Source organism: Phoenix dactylifera, chromosome 12 (genome assembly GCF_051530095.1).
Source record: "Phoenix dactylifera cultivar Ajwa chromosome 12, Ajwa_hap1_PhDact_Kaust_v1.1, whole genome shotgun sequence".
Classification (NCBI taxonomy): domain Eukaryota; kingdom Viridiplantae; phylum Streptophyta; class Magnoliopsida; order Arecales; family Arecaceae; genus Phoenix; species Phoenix dactylifera.
In genome coordinates, this window is record NC_143201.1 from 9,970,867 (window position 1) to 9,998,852 (window position 27,986).

The 27,986-nt window shown below is 38.8% G+C and overlaps 2 protein-coding genes across 2 annotated transcripts; one reads left to right on the forward strand and one right to left on the reverse strand.

The window, feature by feature from the left end:
• Nucleotides 1-541: 541 nt before the first annotated feature.
• LOC103699075 (mRNA cap guanine-N(7) methyltransferase 2) lies at nt 542-27,931 on the forward strand. The gene is made up of 11 exons (XM_039129870.2): nt 542-702; nt 4,194-4,272; nt 4,372-4,466; nt 4,856-4,927; nt 5,006-5,115; nt 10,356-10,478; nt 10,649-10,741; nt 10,847-10,915; nt 27,153-27,241; nt 27,326-27,423; nt 27,520-27,931. Exons 1-11 carry the CDS (start codon nt 556-558, stop codon nt 27,682-27,684), a joined length of 1,140 nt encoding a protein of 379 aa, XP_038985798.1. The 5' UTR covers nt 542-555; the 3' UTR covers nt 27,685-27,931.
• On the reverse strand, nt 17,426-18,665 carry LOC149751532 (uncharacterized). The gene is made up of 3 exons (XM_089926702.1): nt 18,158-18,665; nt 17,944-18,077; nt 17,426-17,855 (listed from the first exon to the last, which is right to left on the reverse strand). Exons 1-3 carry the CDS (start codon nt 18,291-18,293, stop codon nt 17,772-17,774), a joined length of 354 nt encoding a protein of 117 aa, XP_089782828.1. The 5' UTR covers nt 18,294-18,665; the 3' UTR covers nt 17,426-17,771.
• Nucleotides 27,932-27,986: the final 55 nt, after the last annotated feature.

Here is a 27,986-nt window from a genome sequence, read left to right on the forward strand (position 1 = left end):
CACGCTAAGGTCCTCCTCGAGCGTGGACCACGAAGAAGAGGCCCCTGGACCGCAGAAAATTATTTTATGAGAAATTATTATGAAAAATTATTTTATACTAATAATTATAATATTTTATACCTTTATTTTTGTATTATACTATAAATATTGTATTATATTACATTATATCATAATACATTAATATGTTATTTTAAATAATTTAATATTATGTTATATTACCAAATATTAATTTATTCTAATAATTATATTATTATTATGCTATATTAACATAATATTATTTTATATTATAATAATATTATACTATATCGTATATTTATGTATTAATTTATGTTATGTTTTATTATGTTCTGTTGTATAATACTATGCAATATTCTTTATGGTAATTTTGTCATACAAAAGTACTTTCTCAGTTTGTTTACCAAATACAAAACAAAGTACCACAGCACTTTACGAATATAGTTACCAAACAGCAAACAGCTTTTTATAACAGTTCTACTTCAGACGGCTCTACTTCCAACAGCTCTATTGCCCCAAACAGGGCCGGAGAGAGCAACGATGATAGCGCCGACCGCCCCCGCCGCCGCTCCTCCTCCTCCTCCTCCTCCCTCTTCCTTCGTGAGCCGGGCGGAGTCGGCACACCACCGACTCTACGAGTTCGCGAAGACCGCCCTCATCAAGATTTTCGTCTTCCCCTACGCAACCGTACGGCCCTCGCATCACTTCCTACTCTTATTGTCACGCCCAAATAGAGTTGGGCAACGGGCCGTGCCGGGCCGGCCCGGCCCAGGCCCCCCGGGCCAAAACTCTAAACGGGCCGTGCCTGGCACGGCCCGTGAGGCACGGAAGGCAAGCCCGGCCCGGCCCCCGGCCCCTCTATTGGTGGGCCGGGCCGGGCACGGCACGGCACGGGCCGTGCCAGGCACGGCCCGTAACGGGCGGTAACGGGCCGTGCCAGGCACGGCCCGCAACGTCTCTAAACGGGCCGTGCCTGGCACGGCCCGTAACGGCTCCAGACGAGCCGTGCCTGGCACGGCCCGTCTGGAGAGGGGGGAAGAAAATAGCCGTTTCCAACGGCTATTTTCGGGAAAAAGACGGTTTTGCCCCTCCCAACAGTCCTATAACGGCTGAATTGAGGGGTATTTTGGGAAAAAAAAATTTTTGGGCTTCTATAAATAGCCCATTCCTCCCTCATTCTCACCACACCAAACCTCTCATTCTCTCCTTCTCTACTGCTATTATTTCTCTCTTCTAAAGTGCTCTTCTAGCAATTTAATTTTTAGTTTGTTCAAGTGCTACACAAGAGGAGGTTCCTGTTGAGAAGAGAAGGTCGCTTCTGTTGAGAGCACAAGAGGAAGCTCGGAATCTCGGCGCTGCCTCTGCCCTCCGACCCTCTACTCAATTCCTCCTTGCGGTTAGTTTTTATTTTTTGAATTAATCATAGATATGTCATCTTTTGAGGAAAGTCAGTTTGGCATTCCTGTTTCTGAGGGGGAAGAAACTAATCCCCAACCCCCTGTTCCTAGTTCCTCTAGAACTGGTGAACCGAGTGAAGGTCAAACCTCTTCTCGTAAGAGGACTAGTACTGTATGGAATGAATTTGATAGAGTTATGGTTGAGGGAGTCTGGAAAGCTAAATGTAAAAAATGTGCCAAACTTTATAGTTGTAGTAGTAGTGGGGGAACAGGGCATTTAAAAAGACATCAAGAGAGTCATAGGATGCATGATTCTCATGCTCAAACTCAAAGTAGCCTTAATATACAAGGGGGATTACTTGTAGGTAATTTTGCATATAATCATGAAAATCAAAGAAAAGCACTTGTAAAATGGATAGTTAAGGATGAATTACCTTTTAGTTTATGTGAATCTTTTAATTTTGAAGAATATGTTCAATTAAACCTACAACCTGCTTACAAAAGAACTAGTAGGCGTACATTTAGAAGAGTAGCTATGACCAATTTTTTAGCAATGAAACAAAATTTAATTGAAACACTTTCTACTTTAAATGTAAAAATTTCATTAACTTCTGATATTTGGTCAGCATCTGTAGGTAGTAATTCTTTTATTGCCATTACTGCTCATTATATTGATAATGATTGGCAATTAAATAAACGTATTCTTGCTTTTCGTGCTTTTGATTTTCCACATTCTGGGCAACAAATTTCAAATATAATTTATCAAACTGCATGTTCATATAATATTAATGATAAAATTATGTCTATTACTTTTGATAATGCATCTAATAATAATTCTGCTGTTGTATTATTAAGAGACTCATTGCATCCCATATTAGATGGAAATTTACTGCATATTAGATGTGCATGTCATATCTTAAATCTTTCTGTTCAAGCTGGCATGGGCATGATTCAAGATGTGATTTCAAAAATTAGAAATGCAGTTTCTTTTATTCATGCTTCTAGATCAAGACTTCAAGAATTTAAGGAATTATGCATAAATCATGGTAAACGTTTTAAAAAATTTAAACTTGATGTAATTACTCGTTGGAACTCCACATATAGCATGATACATGATGCATACCCATATAAAAATTTATTAAGTGCATATATTAATGATCGTGGATTAGGATTTACATTGACTGAAACTGATTGGAATAAAGGAAAAATTTTGGAAGATTTTTTGCTTAGTTTTTATAATGCTACCAATGTTCTTTCTGGTATTTATTACCCTACTTCATGTTCATTTTTACAACAAGCATATATAATTAGTCAAAAATTTGCAGAACATAGATATGATGATGTTTTAATGCCTATTATTCACCTAATGGAATCTAAATGGAATGAGTATTGGGACAGGATATGTCCTATGCATAACTTAGCTGCTGTATTTGATCCTAGAGTTAAATTAAATGGCGTGCTAATTTTACTTGATGCATACGCTGAAAATATGAATCAAGATGCTGAATCTGCTAAAGATGAGGTAAGACAACTTCTTTATGATATTTATGCTATATATGATGAAAAAATTCGTGGATCTAGAACACAAATACAAACCTCTATTCCTCCTTCTAGTAGTTCTCGTTCGTCATCTATTTTTTCATTCATTGCACAGAGAAGACACACACATGCTTCAAGTTCCTCTTCATCTTCTTCATCTTTAAGTAGTGAACTAGAATTTTATTTACGAAATGATCTTCAGTCTGCATATGATGAAAATCAAATAGAGAATCTAGATGTATTATCTTGGTGGAAGAGTGTTAGAAATCAATATCCTGTTATGTCTGCAATTGCACGCGATATTTTAGCTGTGCCGATGTCCACGGTAGCATCGGAATCCGCTTTTAGTGCAGGTCGGCGTGTTCTTGACGAAAAGAGAAGTAGGATGACGGGCGAAACGGTGGAGATGCTTCTCTGCTTCAAGGATTGGCTGGATGCTGAGGCAAGACTTCAAGATAAAGGTGGACATAATACAACATCCTCTGATGATGATGATGATACAAACACTACTGAAGACTGAAGACTGAAGACTGAAGACTGAAGAGTGAATACTGATTCACTGAATCACTGATGATTAGTAAGATTTCTTAATTTTTTATAATTGTACATTTTTATTGTATTCTGGAGGTCAGACCAAGGTCCAAACCTCGGCCCTTTCTTAGTTTCTTATTGTATTCTAGAATCTAGAGGTCAGACCAAGGTCCAAACCTCCCTTCATGTACCATTTTGATTGAAATTAATAAACTGGTAGGGGTCTATGCCAAACCCCCCACCATTAAGGTGGCTTTATATTCATAAATCAAGATTTCTTAGTGTTCATAATTTATTAATGTATTAAAAAAATTTTATCGGGCCGAGCCGGGCCCAGGCCCGGACCGTGCCAGGCCCGCGTGCCAGCCCGGCCCAGGCCCTTATGGGCCGTGCCGTGCTGGCACGCGGGCCGTGCCGTGCTTGGCCCGCGTGCCTAGACCGGGCCGTGCCGGCCCAGGCCCGAAGCGGGCCGTGCCTGGCACGGCCCGCTGGCCAGGATTCGCTAGCCCAGCACGGCCCTATCAAAGGGGCCGTGCCAGGCACGGCCCGTCACTGTAGCTGGCGGGCCGTGCCTGGCACGGCCCGCTTCGTGCCGTGCCGTGCCGGGCCGTGGGCGGCCCGGCCCAGTGCCCATCTCCCAAATCATCTCCCCCCTCTCTCAATGCCCCTTTTCCTTTATTCTCCTGTTATTCTCTTTCAAACTGTAAGTAGGTCTGCGATTTGTACTGTGGCGGGGGCGCAGACACCGACAAGTGGGACGAAGCCCAGATCGGGCACTACATAGGAATCGGTGCGCTCACCCCCTTCTCTCCCTTTGATTTCGATTTCAAATCTTTTCCTTAGTGGCTGAATCCTGAGGCGTTTGATTGTTTCGGGAATTTAACAACAGATGCCTCAACGTCCGGCATCAGCGAAGCTCGCGAGATATGGGAGAGCCAGAGGAAACCTTACACCGCTGAGTTCTGCGAATTGGATCCTTCTATTGTAAGTTTTCTGACCCCACCTTCCCTGCTTTCACTTGTCTCACAGGGTTGCTGCAAGACTTACGCCCGCTCTTATTCTTAATAATTAATGCTAAGAACTAAAATAGTAAGAAAAAATAAAGGAGTTTATTGACTAAATATAAGGTCCGTCAATGTCTTCGAGATTAAATTTCTCAAAAATCTTGGCTGGTTGGTGAGCAATCACTTCTGAATTGAAGGATATCAATGGAGAGTTCCTTTTGGTTGTGCATATTTTGTAATGGTAAAAGGTCACAGCGAATCAAGTAGTTGTATTACTCTCCATCAAGAATCTAGTACCAAACAACATAACAGCGCAAATTTTGTTTCTGGATATTTTGCTGCGAATAGTAATGTATTTGCATGTAACAGGAAAATTTAGACTCATATTTGCAAGATAAGGGTATCCCAGCAGATATTGTTTGCTGTTTGCAGCATTTGCATGTAAGTTGGTAGCCTTGATGATTTTCCCTTTAAGTTCTTATTCTTCATCATGCTAATTGATGGAGCACTCCTTTCCAGTTATGTTTTGAAAGCGAGGAAAGAGCAAGGAGCCTTCTACACAATGTATCATCTTTGCTTAAACCAGGGGGATATTTTTTTGGTATAACTCCTGACTCATCTACCATATGGTATGGATTTTTTTTTTTTATTTGTCATATCAAGTTTGCATGTTCTTTATTGTTGAATTATCATCAAACTAACAAGTATGGAAAAAGAATAGGGAAGTTAGGTATCAGTTATTTTATTTGTTGAGACCTTGAATAAGTGAAATGCCAAATTTTAAGTGATATTGCACTGATTAGCAGGGTGCTGAAGATGCACAGTGTTGCTCAAAACTGATACTTTCAGAGAAATATAGGTTAAAAAGAGAACAATGGTTTCTGAAAACCAGATTTGCTTTATGCATAAGGGTCAGAAATGGACTTATAATCTTGCCTAGTTTATAAGTCATCGGCTTTTGTAGATGAGTGGTTTTACACATATATATGGAACTGTGATATGGTGAAACAAGTAAATTCTGATGGTAATGGACTTACAGTTTACACCAATAGTTGGCACTATAGCCATATTATGCTTGTTATAAATAATATATCAGCAGTATTCAAGGAAAGATGCTAATGTGCTATGATAATGCTGTCTGCAAATCATATTGTATTAACTGATAGATTTTGGTAAATGTGGAATATGTAGATTAGGAAAAGGCATAATAAAATGCAATTATAGTCAAAGTAAATGTGGGTGGATATGAGGCTTCAAATTGATGATATATGTAGAATAGTTGGAGTGCTGTTAAAAAATCCATAATGAAACTATGATTAGATGGATGATGTGGAAAACTGATTTGTGATCATTGGATGCCTTTCAGACTTAGGTAAAAATTTTATATGATGATAGGAAGGCCAAAAATGTTGTAAGGTTCATAGTAATGAGCAATTCAGAAGGTCCAAGCATATAAAATCAAACTGTTATTGATCACATTATTGAGGTGGATTCATGGTAATTCATGATTTGCACTTCACAAAACAAGTGACTGAAGCAAAAGCTGAATGAACAGAAAGAACACTCACTAAAGAATGAATATAAAAAATAATACTTACACCAGTTCATCAAGATGAATGTCAGAAAACTGAAGACCCCATGGAAAAAAGAAAAAAAAAGAACCCAATGAATAATAAATTGAAAATAACGATCCAGAACACTCGGGCGACTTTATGATTTTAAATACTGGTGGGATAGCTGGGTGTCCTACCATTTCAAGTGTTTAGATGGGACAAATCAGGAAATCGATTGGGATGGAACAAGACATCCACCATCCCAAGTGTCAGGATGCAGAGCATCCCATTCCACGTAAAAACTAGGATGGCCCCATCCCTGAGGATTGAAACCTTTGGCAACTCAATGAACTCGGGGTTATTTGTTGTAGGTGTCTTCTATCTTTGAATAAAATGTTTGCTAAAGCTTTTAAGCTAGAATACAATCACCTGCTGAATTGGGAGATCGTAGCATGCCCTTCTTTGAGAATGTATATGCAAGAAGTAAAATATTTATATATAAAATGATATGCCCTAGAATAAGGTGATGGAATTCAAGAGCAAAATATATCATAACAATGGTGTAGGAGAGCCATCATAAATCAAGAGCTGCACCAAATATAAATGTGGTATTAGATGCTGTAGCTTATTAAGAGGGTTACTAGGGAGAATGGGCAGGTAAGCTGGCCACATGCGATTGAAGCTTGCCGATGAATCCAAAGATAGTCGATGAAAGGTCTTGCTTAACGATACAGCAAAAAGACATTTGTTAAAGCTAAGAAAGATGCAGAAAAGCTAGTAATGCTAAATATATAGCTTATCATGATCTAATATGATACGTTAGTCTGAAAACTAGAGGGAAAAAAATCTAAAAGTCAGTATGTGAGAGGAAAACTGAAAATGTAGGGCAAGTTAGATTTTTTAAAAGATTGAATGTAGAAGTGGGGTATTTAATTTTTAAAGTTCGTCTTCAATAGTACTAGTAAAAGTGTATATGAAAGTGCACATGTAGAAGAAGAAATATAATTAAAAATTGTAATTTTACACTTTAATTATGAAAATTTATCGAAACTATATTATTATATTATGTGAGGTATTCATGCTAATTATAGTTTTGAAAAGAAAAATGTTTTGAGATAGAATTATTATGCTATGAAAAGTTGAGCTACCTCATCATGGTACTTTCCAATTATTATATATTTGCAATATAATATAATTATATAAGTATCACTTTATAGTTCATGTTGGAATTGTGGTTTGGAGAGTTGTTACATCAAATAGTTGAAGCTAGTACCATCTTCATGGAATCAAATAGTTGATTTCTAGGTCAAAAAGTGATTGAAAGCTAGAAGTGGCAATAGATCATGTTGGATTTTGTCTAGCTGCGCCAGGTTGACCCATTTATGATGGAGTTCTTGAATGCAAAGCTATACCTTACCCATTTATTGTACATAAAACCATATTCACCCACCAACCTATTTAAGTTTTTACTAGTATATCATACATATAACTAAAAGATAAAGAAAAAACATGGTATGCAAAAATCACAAACAACAACATCAAATGTATAACTTTAAACATATCATCGCAATATCAATAAATTTAGGAACTTGCGATATGATAATCATAAACTATTTAAGGATGATACTAGTGAAAATACTTTTTTTTTTTAATGAACCAGACCAACTGGAAAAATTAGAGAATTGTCAACTATATTGTGTTTGCGAGTCGGTTCTAGACTGGTTTACTCCTAGTGACATATCGAGTTCAGGGGCTAAACCCTTTGATATAATAGACTATGTTTGACATTTTGTTAATTTAGAAAAGGGAGATAAGGTAGACTCTAATAAGATTTAAGATGGGTGGATAAAGTGGAGAAGTTAGTTGGGGTGTTATTGTAATTGATATACTGCCTCGGAGACAAGTAAAAATTGCATAAGGTGATAAACTGACTTGCATTGTTGGCCAATTCAGAATTTGGGGCAACAGATGAGCCTGCCTCTATGAGAATGTTGAGGTGAATGGTGTAGTAGCACTAATGGTCACCACTTTGGGAAGCATAATATGAAACTATGTATGAAGAACAAGTCAGACACTATAAGAGAAGTCTCCAGAATGGCAAATACGTCATTTTCATGTAAAAGACAAGGGAAACATATTGGTTTTGTCTGGAAGCAATTGGAAAAAGCATAGAGATCAATTACACGTGGTCCTCCATTTTTTCACGATAAGTTGCACGGTTGTCCACAGGTATTAAGTTAGTCCTACTTTTTGGAAGAGTTTTTCACCTTATCTTCTTTAGAAGAAACCAAATTAGAATTGTTTTGATGGATTTCATAGAAAATTTTGCATGCTGGTTAGCATACATTTATCGCGTTCTAGTTTGGCTAGGAATGTTAGCATGAATAACGAGTATATCAAAGCGTAGCATACTAGTGTAAATTAGTAAGATGGTATAGACTTGCAACAAAAAATTTAAGATGTTAAATAGGAGGATGTATTAAACGGTTTGCAAAGAGGAAAAGAAGACCTAAGTTAAGAATGATGAAAGTTGTGAAGAAGAACTTGAAAAATATTTATAGTCAGAATGATTTGCAATTTACAAAAAAGGATTCACAAAGCTTGCCTCTCAAAAGTTGGGATAAGTTTATTGGTAATGGTGTAAGCCCTTTAGGACAAGTACAATGATGGCATGTTATTTAAGAAAGGAAATTGTACCACGACTTGTTTCGGAAGTTCCCGCTGGATCTGGTGGGATTGTCCCAAAGAGAGCTAGAGAGGGAGCTGGAGCAGGAATGATGCCACTATATTCAGTTGGAACATCTCAAACAAGCCCTAAATGATATGGTGCATGTGACCTCAAAAAAAAGGAAAAAGAAAAAAAAAATCCTGACAGATTTTTGGTCCTTAATGTTTACATTGCTTAATTATAAGGTAACTGATGTTACTTTTTGTCCTTGATTGCAGAAAAGGGTAATGGCACAACCATCCTATGAATACAAAGTACCTAATTCTCGTAAAACCTAAAATTTGCCTATCCTTTTTGCTTTTCACTCAAGTTCGGTTGAGCCTTAACTAAACAATTATACCATTAATTCCCTCTTTATGCAGCTAGATGCAAATTGAATATTAAAAAATGTATCTCTTACCAAAAAAAAAATAAAAATAAAAAATGTATCTTGGAAGGTCAAATAACATTAATAGATTAAAATACATTCCAAAAAATTTGAAAAACCTAAGTGTTCTATATTTAATTATTTTGAATCAATATATTTTAAACATGGGATCTCATATTAGTTGTAGCTTAAGATATACTGGTAATAGATCATAAGATTTGCTTTCAAATGGATTTGTTGTGTTGAAGATGTTCTTTTTCTCCCTGCATTTCCTAGGCCTTTGAATTTAGCAAATCACCAAAATGCTTATCAAGAGATTAACAAATTGTTTAAGGAGAGGGCATTTGTCAAACGGATATTTGGAGGTAATGAGTGACAACAAAACTAAGAGATTAATCATCTATTTATATGATTCCCATGATTAAGGTTGATATTGTCTATTACCAGATTTTGGACATGAAATCCAAAGCCCTTCTCTTCTAGGACTTTTTTCTTATAGGTTTTTCATAGATGTCAGATCCATGCTAGATATAGAAGGCTTGGACCCAATAATATGATATAAAGTTCCCTCTTCTGTATAGATTGTCATATTATGCAGGATGCATTAGTGAAAAGTGGAAACCATGGCAATAAAGAGATCACTATCTCAAGGAAATGCACATCTTTTTGTGTGCATCATGAGACAATTTCTCAATAATCACTCTCAGTTCTGATTGCATCAGTTTTTTCCTGTAAGAAAACAACAGTTGATAAGGTAGATGAAGGCTCTGCTTTCTTGTTAGTCGTATCAAAAAAATGGTTTGCTATTACATTTTCTAACCAATTTTCTGAATATTAGCTTAAGTTTATCACGCTTTAGTTTTATTATTTTGGTAGGACATTGGTGTTTTTGTCCAATGTGATAAACATTTTACATCTCTTAAATCCTATGTTGATGAAACTAAACTCTAAAAAGTCTAATATGTATGAACTTGGACACTCTCCACCCCCCTGGCCTGATGCCTACTAGGTTGAACCCTATAGGTTGAGAATCAGTAAACATATTATTTTTGGTTGGTTGATTGGAGTTTTGAAAGCTTTGGCATACTTGGATGGATGCGATTCTACCTTCTCTGACAATCTTTAATGTATTCTATTATATTATTCTGTCTTAGCCTTTGTGATCTATGTTTCTTTGATATTTTAATCATATCAAGTTTCTAAGCCATGCCAACTTTTCAGGACAAAATATCAGAAGAATGTCGAAGCTTCGCATAGTAAGGGAAGTGGTCTGAAGCCAAATACAGTTCCAAATTGCATACGTTCAGAGAACTATGTCATTACATTTGAAGTTGAGGAAGAGAAGTACGAACATAATATATACATATATATGTGTGTGTTTCTTATATATATATAGATAGATATAAACATAATGTTTCATATAAACATTACATTTCACTGTCTATTTTCTTTTTTCTTTTTATTGAATACACATTGCTTGCATTCTGATCCATTACATGTAAATAAATTTTCAGGTTTCCTTTATTTGGGAAGAAATATCAGCTGAAATTTTCTAATGACATAACTTCCGAAACCCATTGCTTAGTCCACTTTCCAAGCCTGATCAGGTTAAATTTACTTCTTTTTTTTGTTTGAATTATGGTTATTGGAAACTAGTATAGGTCTTTGAGATGTAGGTTAAGGGATCTCATTGTGATAATACCTGAAATCAGGTTAGCTAGAGAAGCAGGCTTGGAATATGTGGAGATGCAAAATTTGACCGAGTTTTATGATGATAACAGGTGACACTATTTTATTTTCATCTTCTAATTGTTATTTGCATGTTTTGTTTTGACTTGCTTGAAGGCAGATATTGATATTGTGAATTTTGATCTTCAAGTCGTACCTACTGAGAAAATCAATAGTTCAGCAAATCATGGTGCTATTTCGATATGTTTTTATTTGAAATTTTGAATGTTTGTTGTATGTTCTCAGATTTGATGCAAATTGAATGCTGATAAAACTATTGGAATTTGGCCATGTTCTTGCTAGTAAGGTTGTAAGCCCACTAGGATTATTGAAACTTTTTGCAGCATATAATAGTTAAATAGAATGTTTTTCTTGCTACTATACAAAGAAAAAATGTAGGAGGGAGTGGTACAGTATGACATGGTATTGGATCCACTTGTACCGGTCACCGGCCAGTCCAACAGACATTGGTTAGTATGATTTTCATGATATTCCATATTTTTCTTGGATGAGTAGTGGGAGCCTTGGAAATTCAGGGTTCTCAATTAATCTCAACCTAGAGGCTAGCCTCTAAGAGAGGTTGGATAGTGCTATTTATGCTTGGCCACCCTAGTGGCAGTTTTCATTTTATTAGGCTGCATGGATCTTTATTTATTGCATAACAAGCTGTTTAGATGCTTAACTCATGCCATAAGACCTAAATATAATTTTATTTTTTTGTGATTGGATAATATATAAGTAGTTAATTTTATGCTTGCATACTAGATGGACAATCATGATGACATGGTAGATCTTTGGTAAAAAAAGGGTGGCCTAGTCCACGGGGTTCTCGCTATTATGGGGTTTGGGGAGGGTTCGATGTACACAATCTTACTTTTATATGCAGAGAGGCTATTTCCATGTTTCAGGCATGTGATCTTTTGGTCACAATGGAGCATTCTTACTATTTATTGCACTTAGGCTCACCCTCTAAGTTGAATTTGCCATATGAGAAATAAAAGATTTTTTGACCTGAATATAACTCAATGTTATAATCTTAAAGGGTTTTGACATCAAAAGTGGGCAGTGAATTATCATATTGCATGGGTGCACTAACTATGCAAGTTGATTAAAATAATGATTCATGTGGGATGGTGGTATGAAATGAGATGTTGTGACATGTTGTGCTTGGAGTAGTAGTTTCTGTCATGTGAACATGTAAATTGATTGTCTGTAATATTGTTAACACTGGCTGATTTTTTGGCCAATATGTAATGGAAGTTGGAAATTGCCTTGTTATCCAAAGCCTAACTTTATGTATTTCCATCTATATCATGAAGATACATTGTATAAAGTATATTGGGAGCATGGATAATTGGGGATCATGATTGCACAATGTGGAAACATATTGCTGCATCACGATACTCAACGTGGATTGCAAAGGATCATGATGTCGAGACATAATGCTGCATCACCATACTCTACATGGATTGCGAAGGATTTATATTGCTATTATCAAAATTAAATGGTTGTATTGGTTGGTTTTGCCCACAGTTGATGCCATGTTTTCACACTTAACTAACTTATGCATGTGTGCTGATTTATAATTAAATAAATATTTTTATACCTCTTAGTGGTTAGATCATTGATGCTTGTTATCCTTCATGTGAGATTAAGTAGTAGATAGGGTCTAATAAACAAAGCTTGGCTAACATGCCATGTATTTTCCACGATGATGTGCTAGCATACAGAGGGTAACTGCATGCTTAAGCAGAGGCTAACCCCTTCTCTACCAGTAGGGTTATAATAATGCATGACTCAGGAGGCATATATCAAGTGGGAGTACATGCCTATGTGAATCTACACATGATATTTTGATTCCAAACCAGAAAGATGGCACATTCTTAGCCGATGGGTATAACAATGATGCAAAGATGTCCAATGTTGTATACCATAGGGCCAAGACAGGTAGTTGAGTCCCATTTAGGGAATATCACTGCTGATGGAGGAGTCCATGGTAGTGAAGTTGACCCAAGGAGGGACATGGTATTTATCCATTCCATCAATTTGGCCTCTGCATACATTGTAAGCATTGCAGTGTACTTTGGGATGAAAGTTTCAACATTTCCCTAAAGATCATGCACTTTAATGGAAAATGCTTAAATCTTGTCAAATAGTATTGCTAGATTAAAGCTCTATATTTAGTCGACTTTCTAATGACTAGATGTTTACATTTATTTCATTATGGCTTTATATTACATAAATGGATTTATTTTTATGCATGATCATACTCTTATAGGCAACCTTAAGTCAATAAACAATATTCTAGAAAATGTTCATTGGTAGGGCCAAACTTAGAAGTGGCATTTGAAAATTTTATGTGCATTTATAGATGAGATATTACATTAGGTTTTTTTATTTCTAAGGACATAAACTTATTTGAGGAATCTAGAGTTGGAGAAAGGTCAAGAATAAGCCTTAATTCTATATTCTCTACAATATCTTAGGCTATCTCAAAAGGCTTTTTTAAGAAAAGAGTACACATTTGATATGCTATAGAAAGCCTATTATTATTTAGCCAAAAAAAAGCCTACTATTTTATACATGGGAAGCGATAGATTAAAGAATGTTTTTTCAACAAATGCTCCACTTTAGGAAGCGTTCCTAAAGCGACAAGTCTTAACCAAAAAGCACAAGAATCTAGGATTTCTCATCAAGTAAGGCTTCGTCAGTATGGCAGCCTAATTGCTAATGGGCAGATGTCACTTTGTATGACTTTTTATGTTAGTTGTGGTCAACCTTTTGACAAGCCCTCCTAACTCTTGGATTGTGAACCAAGCCCATGGTGCGTGTTTGCAGTTATTTGCAGGGGTTTGGAGAAGCATGTCCTTGGAGGATGACGAGGTGTGACTTTAGATGGGGTCTGAAGCAATGGTTCTGGTGTTGACTATGGGGAATGTTCAACTCATCTTAACTCAACCAAGCCATAATCCCAAACTAGTTGGGCTTGGCTAACCATGGGCAACATGGTTCTCTATATATCTAAACGAAATGCATTTGTTCTTAAAGGCACTCTTTAGTCTTTATTCACACTTTTTAGTCTTTATTCACCATATATACATAGGATTTTGATTTATTTAAGTGAATGTGTTAAACAAGGAGATATAATTTGGTATTTGGAAAAAAAACTAATCGTTAAGGTGGCATTTGTCATGGCTACCAACTTTTAGCTTTTAAAAAAACGAAATCTAATTATTTTTTTCCTTTTCGAATATTGAAAACTTGAAACTTGTTTGATAGTCGCTACGGCAACGGTGATGGCCCCGGGGGGGGGGGGGTGTTGGTAGGGTTGCTTCGGTGGCTGATGGTGGCGGCAGCATCGGTGGTAGTGGTAATGATAGTAGTGGTGATGGTAGTGGTGGTGTGGTGATGGTGGTGACAAGGGTAAAAGAGAACCAGTTTTCAGAGAAAGAAGTGAAAGCTAGCATTTTTAGCTTTGACTTTTCCCCAAAACTAGACAATGGCTTTTAAAAACTGGAAACATAAGCTCACCTATCAAACAACTTTTATGTCTTGATTTCCATGATTTTGAAAATAAAAACCAAAAATTGAAAATGGACAACCCATGGCATATGGGGCTGATGGTTTGTATTTTCCTTCTATTGTAGTTAATGATGACAAGAAAGATGTTTGCGACTAACTTGATTGTGATTCTAAAGTAGGACTACACATCTAATAATTCTACATTTTTGTGACATGCAAAATTAGGTCATATTAACATTGATAGGATTTAGAGGTTAGTTGGGAGCAAGGAATGCGGAACCAACCTGAACCGAGCAGTTCGGCTAGTAACAAATTGAACTGACACCGACATGGGATTGTTCGGCCGTGTGGGTTAGTTCTAAGCCTTCCCCTTCTTCCCTCCCCCTCTCTCTTGTGATCCCCATTGCCAGCTCTGGATGGCTCAAAGCTGCTTTGAACTCTTGCAAAGCCCTCGCTTTTCCTCTTTATCCTTCTCTTATTCCTCCTCTGGCCTTTGTCCCTTTGTGAAGCTATTATCAAATGCCTTGGCCTCGGTCTCTCTCTCTCTCTCTCTTAGGTGAGTCTAGAGGCCTTGGCCTCTCTCTCACCCTCTCTCTCTCCCCCCCTCTCCCTCCCTTGGTTCCGATGTGTAGCAGTTCAATACAGCACATATCGATACCATACTGTACCAGTCACCGGCCGATACAACTCTCAGTACCAATTTAGCGGATCTTGGTTGGGAGTAGATCTTTGAGGTTTTTGGACATTTAGCACTAGGTTACCTGCAACTCATGCCTTCGATATCCCAAAAAAGGAGAGCTTGGTGATGAATTAATTGAACCGATTCTCATAGATTGATGTCCTCCATTGTATGTGGTTGTGAGAGGAGGATACAAGTTCATCATTACTCAAGCTTTGGATATCTACTGCTAAAAGTTTGAGTATTTTAAAAATTTCATAGTATACAGAGTATTGGCGAAAAGAGTCTAGGGGTACCTACTAGGGCTTTATGTTCAGATGGAAGAGGAGGATATTTCTCAAATGAATTTCTGGACTGTTTAAGAGATAATGGGATACCTCTTAATATACTAATCTTGGGTGCCTTTGGGCAAAATAAGATTGCTCTAAAGAGAAATGGAATCTTGAAGTATATGGTTAGGTCCATGATGAGTTATGCTAGACTTTAAACTAGCTAGGTTATGCAATATAGAGTGCATATTTTTTTTATTACATGTAATGGGAACAACACGGTTGTGCATTCGGAGATCTTACGTGATGGTGTGAGAAACAAATAGATGAACAAAGGTGTGGTACATATGTATATATAATCTTTTAAAATTCTGATACTAAATACCAAGGTCCACTTACCGGTTTGGTACCGTATCGGTCCAGTACGGGTAAGGCGTGCCGGTTTCGTATCGGCACATTTTGTTTTTGAGTTTTCAAAAATATTTAATTAGTAATCGCTCTTTTTGAACTTTTTCAATGATTTTTAGTCTCATTTGATTTTTTTTGATGTTTTCTTGATGTTTTTTGATATTTCTATGATCTCAGTTAACCCTAAATGATGCATCTTATTGTTTTAAAATGATACAAATCATAAAATGATTAGTGAGATGTTGCATTCTAAAATGAACAACATAAAATATCCTTTACAATCAATTACATACATTTAAAGTACAATATACGTACCGATATCTAAGATTGGATCGAGTGACGATGCTTCTTGTAGATATTCGGATCATCAACATAATTAGAAGGCACATTAGCCCACTTTTCTAACCAAGTGTCATAGTTTTGTACGCTCATCCCATAAGGAACACGCGCTGGGTTATAAGCACTCTCGGATCTTTTGCTGAAGCTCTGGCTTTGATAGGTGTCGTCTGGCTGATAATACGACTGTGGAGGGGTCCATTCAAATATGTCGGCAGCAAAATTCGATCCATAAGATCAAGATCCGCCGTACCGGTACCGGTCGGCGTACCGGTGGCCGGCCGGATCGGTACGTACCGGTCGGTACCGGTACCGTACCGGCCGGTACCGTGAGCCAGACATTTTCATTTTTTTTTAAATGTTGTCTCTGTTGGATCTTAAATTAAGCGAAGATTGATGTTTTTTTATTGCTTTTTTCATGATTTTTGATGTTTTTATATTTAAATTTAGGGTCGAAATTTGAAACATGTATGATGCATGATTGCATGTTATGTTTTCCTCCCGTTCCAAATAATAAAATGATATACATAAAACATCTTCAAATTAAGATACAATCATTTACATACATTTAAAGTACTCTAGGATATCTAAAATCGGGACGAGTGTCGATGGCTCTCGTAGATATCCGGATCATAAGTATAATCAGAAGGAGACAAATCAACCCAATCAGAAGGAACGCGCGCCAGGTTATAAGAACTGTCGGATCTCTCGCTCACGCTCTGGCTCTGAGAGGTGTCCTCTGATTGTGTAGGGGCCCATCCAAATATGGCGGAAGCAAAATCCAATGCACCATATCCATATTCGTCAGGCTGAGGCTGTGGATAATAGAATCCGTATCCGTATGTTGTCGGATCTGCAGTCGTATCCTATCTTCCTGAACGACCTCGAGGAGCTCGTCTTCTATATCCAATGATATCCTCACGAAATCTATCAGGTGGTTGATCGTGGTCCGTATCCTGTGTAGCACCCGTAAATTGGGACTCACCGGTGAATAAAGACCACCCTCCGGCTGTGTCTCATGAGTACCATACTGTCCTCCGCTCCCTCCATGGCTAGAAGATCCATCACCACCAGAACCTTCATCGCTGCTAGTCCAAGTCTCTTCCTCGACACTCTCCATTGGGACCCTTTGTTTTTCTTTTCTGGCCCTCTCTGTCTGGCTCCCCTGTGCCTGCGGCTGATCAGCTCTGGGAGTGCGTGGAATATTGCGCTCAGCCCATTGCTCTGGATCGACTCTAGCTTTGGTGGCTATGAAGGTAGCTGGTCGTGGAGGCGATCCTGGCTCGTCAAGCTCGGGCTCCTGCTGCTGGCCTATAAGCCAGCCGAGTAGTGGATCATCGTCATCAGCGGTGAAGGTCCCGTAAATTGGATCTGTATACTTGAGCTCCACTTCCTCCTGGATGCACTTTAGCCTCAACCGCAAATTGTAATGCACATAAATAAGGTCGTTGAGGCGCTTTTGCGTCAAACGGTTTCTTTGTTTGCTGTGGATAAGGGCGAAGGTGGACCAATTGCGCTCACATCCACTAGAGAAGACTGTTTGGGAGAGGATCCGAATAGCTATCCGCTTTAGATTTCTTGCGGATCCGCCAAAATGCACCCACCATTCAGCTGCAAAAATATTTATGAAAATTACATATATGATAGTTCCATAATAGTAACTAAGTAACACCAGGTGAATGTTTTCCTGATGTGTCACGTACCTGGATTCATATTGTGTTTGCTGACGACAGCCGCTCGTTGGCCAAAACTGTAGCTGCCCTCTCTAAATAATTTGCTCTGTGAAAAATAAGCATAAGAAAACCATGTTAATAATTGAAGATGCCGATATACTTACACATGCTGGTAATTACTAAATCATAATTACCTCTTCAAGACATAGGGCCGCTTTTTCTGGATCATGCTCCATCTTGTAAATCACATTACGCAAAGCATCCAGAAGTGTTTCATCCATACCAATTCCATCTATGCTGTACTGAAACCGGAGGTTTAGGTAGTATGCTGCATATATACGAGACTATCTTAGCATAATTATATAATTACATCACTATAATTATCACTATAATTATATCTTAGCTTACCTGCTAGATGTAATTCTGTACCCATTTGCGCTCCCCACCGTTGCTCAATGATGTTGATGTACGACCGGCCATGTGCTGGATCTGCCTCCATAATCTGATCCTTTGCCTTGACCATCATGTGATACAAAAATCCCATTAGGGGTAGATCTCGCTATCTACGGCCCGCAGCACTTCATATAATGGTTTGATAGCCTTGACTATTGTAGTAGTCCGCTGCCAGAATGGCTATCTCGTCACCAAGTCTTCTAGCTTGCTCCCTTCAGTGCCGGCATAAGAATATCTACTATCATACCACTCGGAACTGGCAAACATCTGACGTAGGGCTCCTCTCTTCTCGAGTATACTATCCAGTGCAATGAAGTTGGTAGCAAACCGTGTGACTCCTGGTCTCAGAATCTCTCCCCCTGCGTACTTTCTCATCAGTGAAAGGACCCAGTTATGGTTATAAATATACCTGGTAATGCGTTGGGCTGTCTTCACCGTTTGTTGCACCCTACGGATCTTTCCAATGTCCATCAACATAAAATCAATACAATATGCAGCACATGGGGTCCAGAAAATATGTGGTCGCCGCTCCATCAAGACCTGCCTGGCAGCCTTATATTGCGGCCCATTATCAGTGACGACCTGCACGATATTCTCATCTTCTAGCAAATCAATCACATCCGCCATAAGTTTCAGCATGTACGAGGTGTTGTGCACATAAGCCGAAGCATCAACCGACTTGTGGAAGAAGGTCTTAGCATCACAGTATGTCAGGAAGTTGATGATGCTCCGCCTGGTCGGACCGGTCCAACCATCGCACATGATGGTTAGTCCATATATGGGCCACTTGCTCTTATAGGAGTCAAATCCAATTCTCCAGCTCCTCCCTATTGTTGTCAAGAAGCTCACCGTATATGTCCTTCGGGCCTGGAGGAGCTACACCGGGACCGGCAGCTTGTATGGTGGCAATGGCAGACCTTTAGTATGTATTGTCTGCCACATTCGCTGGGATGTGGCTGAAGTGAAACCAGGATCCAATAGCTCGCCATATAGTTTTCTTTTTATTCTTCATCCACATTGTGTCTACCCTCTGCTGCCTTGAATCTCTACTGGGGAGAGCATGCGGATCTACATTATGAATTGTCGCTCCTTGTGGAATTCCTCTAGATGACTTCTTTCGGCTACCAAAACTACCCATCATAGATGCAATCCGGCCACGTTCTTTGCCGACGCCCTCCCTGACTGAAGTTGTCCTCAAGAACTCTGGATCTTGTCTAGTGCTCCCAGAACCGCCGTCCGACTCGTATGCAGAGGGCCCAAATCGAGCTCTATGCCTGGCCACCTCCTCCTGCTGCCACTGATCATCCAGGCTTGCATGCATGACCGCCTGAATATCTGTCTCCTCCTCATCTAGATTCTCGATCTCCTCTGGCTCCCTAGAGTGATAGGAAGGTGGCTCTGCCGCTCGGCGATCGACCTCCGCCCTTTTCTTGGAAGCCATCTCCTTCGCTTCTTTGACCTCAGCGAGATTCTGCCTCATCAGCACACGAATCTCGCTAGGACAATTTGGGCACGTAGCAACCTCACCGGAATTTCCGGCTAAGTGTTGCTTCAACCTGGTTACCCCTCATTCCTTGAAAACTTTGTCGCAAAACTTGCATTGAAACTGGTGTCGTTGCTCCTCACTTCCAAGTCTTCGCCCATAAGACCAGCCAATATCACGTTTTGCAGGGTTCGTTTTTCTTGATGGCTCCATTTCTATCATAAAAGGACAACTTATCAAAAAATTAAGCTAATAAGGTAAATTTTTGCATTATCTTATTATTTAAGTAATTTATAAACTATTTTTTTTAAGTTACTTATTAACAAAATTAATGAAATAACATAGGACCAAAAAAAAGCACCTTAAATAGTCTCTGCTGGATTTTTTGGGCAGGACCTCCTCCTCAATTTGTGGGCTGTCTCTCAAATCTTCCCATCTTTAATTACTCTTCAGAGTCTCACTCCTGGATTTTACTCTAGAGTCTGGACAGAGCCTCTCGTTCGGTTATAATAACTGAACGAGTGAGGAAGAAGTGGCCAAAAGGCCACTTCATTTTCGTACCATCAACTGATGGGAAAGGAAGTGGCCTCTCGGCCACTTCTTTTTTTAAAACAAAAATAACAAAAAAGAACTGGCCGAGAGGCCACTTCTTTTTTGATTTGATGGCACAGAAGTGGCCCGTGGGCCACTTCTTCCTTAAAACCACGCGCGGCGCGTGGTTTTTGAAACCACGCGCCACGCGGTGGTTTCAAAAACCACAGCGCGAGGCGCTGTGGTTCCGAAAAAGAAAAACCGTACCGGTTCGCCGGTACGGGCTCCGTACCGGCTGGTTCGCAGATGAAAACCAGAAAATACCGGTTTTCATCTGTTTCCGGTACCAGTCAAGGACCGGACCGGTACGTACCGGCCCGTACCGGCCGGTACGAGCCGGTACGGCATTCCTTGCATAAGATGCTCCATGCTGCATAGGATAGTAGCCATCAGAAGATACCTCAGACGCACCATATTCATATCCATATCCGTATGAATCATAGGTTGTCTGTGGCTACGGGTAATAGGATCTAGTATATGACTCGGATTCTGATATATCTATGGATTTTACTCCACATGCGAGGTTATCTGCAGCTACATCGTGTCCTCCTAAATGACCTTGAGTAGCCCGTCTTTTATATGCAATCGTATTCTCACGGGCTCTACCAAATTTTATACCATGGTCTCTATTTTTTGTAGCATGTGTAAAATGAAACTCACCAGTAAATCGAAGACTATCCTGCAGTTGTCTCATAAACGGCGATCTCCTGTCCTCCACTTTTTCTTTGGCTAGCAGACCATGACCATTAGAACTGCTGCTGCTGGTCTCTGAATCTAAGTAAACCGACTCCTTCATACTCTCTATTGGGGTTTCAGGTGCCTTTTGTTTTCTCTTTTTGGTGTATCGGGCAGCTACTTTCTCATCCTTCATGCCCCTCTGCCTGGCTATGCTGGAAGGATGTATGTCACCCTCCTAACCGAGTCGATCGGATAGCGCAGTAGCCTCGTTTGAGCATCTCTCGATCATACCTCTAAGAGGATGTCTCGAATAAGGAATCATTGGTAACCGTCTCCCCTGTGGCTGTGGCTGATCAGCTGGAAGGATGCATGGAATATTGCTCTCAGCCTATTGCCCTACATCGATCCTAGCCTTGCTGGCTACCCGGTCATGGAGGTGACCCTCGCTCATCAAGCTCCAGCTTCTACTATTAGCCCACAAGCCATCCGACTATAGGATCATCCTCATCATCTATGAAAGTATTATGGATCGGATCTGTGTATTTGAGCTCCACTTCTTCCAAAATGCACTTCAGCCTTAACCTCAGATTGTAGTAAACATATACAAGGTTGTTGAGGTACTTCTGTGTCAAATAGCTCCTTTGCTTGCTATGGATGAGGGCGAAGGTGGACCAGTTGCACTCACAGCCACTCCAGGAGACCGTCTGGAAGAGGATTCGAATAGTTAAGCAGGAAGCTCTCTAAGGAACAAAATCGCCAGCCCCCTAGACTAGAAAGAAGGGAGACCCGGTCTCTGCAAGTCGTAAAGGTCAAGTTGGTGACCAACTGAAGTCGTAAAACGAATGGTACAGAGGTAGCAAAATTCCTGGGGAAGAAATAGATATGCCGTACGCCCTATGAAGGATGGACCGAAAAGGCGGGCGACATAGAATGAGCGGGCACTAACAAAGCCAAGCCTTTTCCGCGAGATTGCCCGCTTAAGATTTTTCGCGGACAACCCAAATTAAATCCACCATTCAGCTGCAAAAATATTGAAAAAAATTACATATAAAATAGTAATACATTAGTAACCATCTAAATGTCCTAATGTATAATATATTTAGTTTCATACTTTTCTGACGATAGTTGCCGAGACTCCAAAGCTGTCGCTGTCATTTTTAAATATTTTGGTCTGTGAGAAAGAATCGTGTTGTACTATATTAATAATAGAAGGAACCGATTAGCCTACACATGTTATCTAAGTTAACTTTTCTTTTTGAGACATAGCTGCAACTTCTAGATTTGGCTCCATCTTGTAAATCACATTACGCAGAGTGGCTAGAAATTTATTATCCATATTGATTCTAGGTACGCTATACTGGAACCGAGGGTTTGGATAGTATACTGCACATAGAGTTCATTATTGTCTTAGTAAAATTGTATAAGTATAGCAGTCTATTTTTCAATATTGTTGCTTACCTACTAGTGCAAGTCCCTACCCATTTGGTAGTCCCACCGCTGCTTAACCGCCACTTAATGATGTCGATGTACTTATGGACATGCGTCGGATCTGCTTCCATGATCTGAATCTTTGCTCTCTCTATCATGTGATATAGGAAACCCATCTGGGGGTACCCTCACTATTCACGGTTCGAAGCACTTCGTACAATGGTCTGATAGCCTTTACTATCACAGTGGCTCATTGCCAGAATATTTGCATGGTCACCAAGTCCTTGACGCTGCTCCCTTCAGTGTCGGCCCTCGCATATCTGCTTTTCTGCTACCGGGGCTGACAAATATCTGACTAGGGCTGCTTTCTTCTCAAGAAGGCTATCAACTGCAACGTAGTGGGTAGCAAACCGTATGACTCCTGGTCTCAAGATCTTTTCCCTTGATACCTCCTCATTTGTGAAAGGGCCAACGTATGGTTATAAATATACCTGCTGATGGTTTGGGCTGTCTCCACTGTCTGCTGCACTCTACGAATCTTCGCAATGTCCATCAACATGAGGTCGATACAATGTGTAGCACATAGGGTCCAGAAAATTTGTGGCTGCTGCTCCAAGATTTTTTTGACAACCTTATATTGTGGCCCATTATCACTGATGGCCTGTACGACATTCTCCTCTCCTGCCTGATCAATCACCTCCATCAGTTTGAGAATGTACGCGGTGTCGTATACCTGATCAAAAGACGCATCAATCGACTTATGGAAGAAAGTTTTTGCATCACAATATGTCAGAAAGTTGATGATGCTCCGCCTGGTGGGACCAGTCCAACCATCACACATCACCGTCAATCCATATATGGGCCAGTTGCTTTTGTGGAAGGCAATCCATTTCTCTAATTCCTCTTTATTACTGTCAAGAAGTTCACCGTACATGTCCTTCAGGCCTGGAGGATCTATACTAGGATTGGCAGCTTGTATGGCAGAAATGACAGATCTGTAGTACGAATTGTTTGCCACATTTGCTGCGATGTAGCTGAAATATAACCAAGATCCAATAGCTCGCCACATACCCTTCTTCTTATTCTTCTTCAGCATTTAGTCAACCTTTTGTTACTTTGAATATCTAATGGAAAAGCTATGTGGATCTAAATCATGAACTGCTGCTCCTGGTGGAATCTTTCTGGATGACTTCTTTTTGCTACCAAAAGACTCCAGCATAGATGCAATCCGGCCACCGCCTCTACTAACGACCTCCAAACTAAGGAGGTTCTCTTGAACTTTAGATCTATCTTGTTGCTTACAGAACCAGAGCCCGACTCGTAGTATGAAGGTCCAAATCGAGCCCTATGCTTGGCAACCTCATCCTACTGTCACTGATCATACAGGCTCGTCTGCAAAGCAGTCTGCATTTGTGCCTCCTCGTCATTTGAAGCGGATGCCTCCTTTGACTCCTTAAAGTGGGCTTTGCCACTTGGCGGTCCGCCTCCGCCTTCTACTTGGCAACCCACTCCTTCGCTGCTCTGAAATCAGCGAAGTGCTTCATTAGCTGCCGAACCTCTTATGAACATTTTCGACACATAGATACGTCGGGGTAACTAACAGCTAAGTGCTGCTTCAACCTGGTTCTCTCCTCTCTTGAACTCTTTGTTGCACTAGTTGCATTTTCAATAGTGCCGACCCGAGAGTATTTGCCTATGATTCTAGCCAATGTTACGATCTAGCTCCTTTTTTCTTGATAGCTTCATTTTTGTAGATTTATCAAGTACGTCAGTTTAGCAATTATTTAAAAATAGCAAAATTTTATTACGATGAAGATAATTTTTTTTACCTCAGAAAATACATCTGATTTATCTAATATATCATACTAATTTTTCATATTTATTTATTTATTTATATATTTTTAATAATATCTAAATTTAAAAATATGTTTAAATTTTATAAAGGTAGAAAAATATGATTTCTAGCTCGAAAATTACTTCTGAATTTTGTAATACATACTACTAATTTTTCATATTTTTTAAATTATTTTCAAATTTAAATATAATTTTTAGATATTAATATTTTAAAATATTAATTTCACATCAAATTCATATAGAACCCATATAGACTCTGCTTGGTAAATGGGCCGATTATTTGGGAGATTCCGTCATTGTTATGGGTCCTCTTTCATTGCATCAATGTGGATTACCTTGAAAAATAGCAATAGAGCTTTTCCAAATAAAGGCTACTTATTTTTCAATTTTTTTTTGAAATTTAGGCCTAGGCCACTGTGCACATGATCGCATCGAAACCTGAATGAATGGACACCAAGTTTTTATGGAGAGTAGGTTCCATGTCCCTAAATACATTTTTGATTTTAGAGTTTTTTTATTTTTTTTATTTTTAAAAATTTATTTTTAATCCAAAAATATATTTCTAATTTTTAAAATTACATATAATCCGAAATTAAAAAATTTTTATGTCATCGTGTAGATCGTCCATAGATCTACAACATATAACAGAATCAAGGCCAATCGGAAATTTTGGCATGATCTTTTCTTGTTTTGTAATTTTCAAGATATGACTATTAGCAAGAGGGCACATTCTAATTGATGAAGTATATGGAAAAATCTTTTTGCTTGTGGTCATGATGAAATCCATTAGAATGCTATTGGATGCAATAGCTTACTATAATTATGAAATTTGGTAGATGAATGTCAATACTGTTTTAAAATTAAATGCTAGATTAAGAGATCTATCTGGCTTAGTGAGCAGGCCTCGAGTAGCTGTTTCAAAATTCTCTCTCTACAGCAAAAGCACATGGTTTTCAAGCTGAACACATCCATATATGTTCTCAAGCAGGCCTCAAGTAGCTGGAACAAGAGATTTGATCACACCATCAAAGAATATGGGTCCAAACTTTGCATTCCTTGTGTTGTATGTAGGAAGTAGCACTATATTAATAATCAAATTGTGACTCTCCATGCAACATCTAGGAGAGGCTTCTTACATTTAGGCATTAAGTTGTTGCAAGATAGGCATTCCAAGCTGAGTGAAACCAGCCAAGTCATTTACATAGATAAAATAGTAGTCAGGTTTTATATGGATCCAGCAAAATCCACCATGTGACCCTTCAAACATTAGATCTACCTTTCATAACATATGCAACCCAAGATTTAGGAAGATATCCAACTAATTGCAAAAGACTTTTCCTAATTTCTAAGTTTTCTAATGCTTTTTTTGGACCTTTGATACAGCTTGGTATGTAATGCTAGCAGTTTTCTGGCATGCCCACCAGCAACAATATTTGAAACCTTTTTAGCAATTTCTTGAAGGATGATGCAAATGCTAGTTTTATTTAAATGAAATAGGTAAAAAGTGGAGATGATGTAAAAGGCAACAAAATTCTTTCTTTTAAAATGAGACAAAAAGGGAAAAAAGAAGAAACAGCTGTCTTGATTAGAATGAGAGAAAAGTGCCAATGAACATTAAAAAAAACTACCACCACAAAGAATGTCAGCTAGAGTGCTGTGAAATTATAGTGATGCAGTCCACAATCGTCCCTCCAAGTTGTGATGCTCTGCCATTAGAAGGGAACTTGTAAAAGGAATTTCTATTCCTTGTTGATTTTTCCACTATCCACTTAAGTTATCAGCCTAATCTTCTAATCTTCTTAACATAAGTTGGGTGGTAACCATTCAACCAGTCAATTCGTTTCACCTTTGCCATTGTAATAAGCAAAAGGACTATCTGAAGGTACAAACTACAAATGACCCTTGAGCAAACATAATGTAATTAAAGTTATGCTGTTTCCTCTGTGAGCCTGCATAGCAAATGCTTTATAGGCACATACACTATTATGCTGTAAGCAATTATATAGACTAGCAGTAGACTTGCAGACCCATAGGATTAATATTGTGTGCTACTTTTGTATTCTTAATTCCTAGATAGGCCATTTAGGACCTTAGAGAGGACATTCCGATGGCTCCCACCTCTATACCTTTACATCATCCAAATTTGTGTTGTAATTTACCCCATCTTGCTTAGAAGTTGCCTGTTGGGGTAAATATACTATAGTAGTGAGTCACTACTACCATAAAGCAAATAACTTGGAAGAACTAGTGGACCTCTTTGCTTCGACTGGATAATAGGTATTAAAGTCACTCATGGCATACAATGGACACTCCAAAATAACTTTGTGATCAACTGGTATATGAATCGACATTGATCCTGCTTGAAATGGATGCTTTCAGTTAGAATGACTTGTAATGCTCTTTCGAGCAATGCAAGAAATTCTTCATCGTTGTTGTTCTTTTTGTTCTCACCTTGGTCCACATTGGGGCTTATACTTATGGGATGGGACTTGTTTACTGCTTTGAAATAAATATATTCAGGCAGAAATAACTTGCATTATATGGTAGTATTTACATATGGACACTGTTTGGATCTGTGACTAAAAAGTTTTGTTTCAGATATGCTATGGAAACTAACTAGCAAATATTATGCAAATTTAAAAATGTGATGCGTTCAAGTCTGACTCTTAACCAACCCATATTGGTTTTTAGATATGCAGAGAACCAGCTGAATATAGCTAGTTGTTTAAAACTCATGAAGGCAAATTCTACGATACATATGGTTGGAACTTATTTGAAAGGAAAACAACCCTTCATTTAGTTTCAAAACCTTTGAAGGTGTTCTTTTATTTTAACCAGTTTTTTTATGCTTCTTCTAGGGATTTTTATTTTGTTTTCCAGCTAGCAAACCTGAAGATGCATGTAATTTGCTCTCAGAGCACAATTTGCAGGAATGCTTTTCAGTTATGGTGTAAATTTTGTAGATCCTCGAGGAAAGCTTCTTGCTCGTTCCTATGACATGTTAGGTGAAGTTGCACGCTTTCCCTTATTATACATGAGGATTCCTTCTCCTCTGGCAAGTCTTGACTGTAGTTTCAATATTTCTGCAGGTTTATATTCTACGTTTGTATTTCAGAAGCCTGACCCTGATGTTGTCCCTCCCATTATGACTCCCATGTTGCAGGATGGAAATCATGCCCATGAAGAAGTAAGTTCTCTTACTTTGAGAATCATGTTTCAAGCTTTTCAACTATGATCATTTTCATGCTTATGATTCCCCTCCAATTGTTTTTTACCTTGTCAGCGGCATGAATGGATAGGGAGTAGCTGGAGGCAGCAGATACCGGCAGATGAAGAGAAACCCGGGCATGCAGACACGTCTCTTGGTCCTAGCGGTATCCTCGTGGAGCATGAGAAAGGTATCTTGGGCCCTGGCCCCGCTGATTTAAGGTTTCAAGACCCGTTCTAGGCTGGTAGGACTGATTTCGCAATGGCATAAATATGTGATCTGGTTTGGTTACTACCTGACAGTCCAAATGTGCCAATAGGTTTGCATTACATGACATTTCCATATGAAGAATCTTGAATACATGGTTCGCTGTTGGTTTATTTTACTTCATTAGCCTGAGGACTGTCAGGACATTACTAAATAGCCGCAATATGTTAATGCTAGGTTTTAAGTGCAAGAACCCTTAATTTCAGTAAGAGTATAACAATTTATGCTTTTGATCTGAAAATGCTAGTCTATCTGACCCATGAGTCGATTTGGCT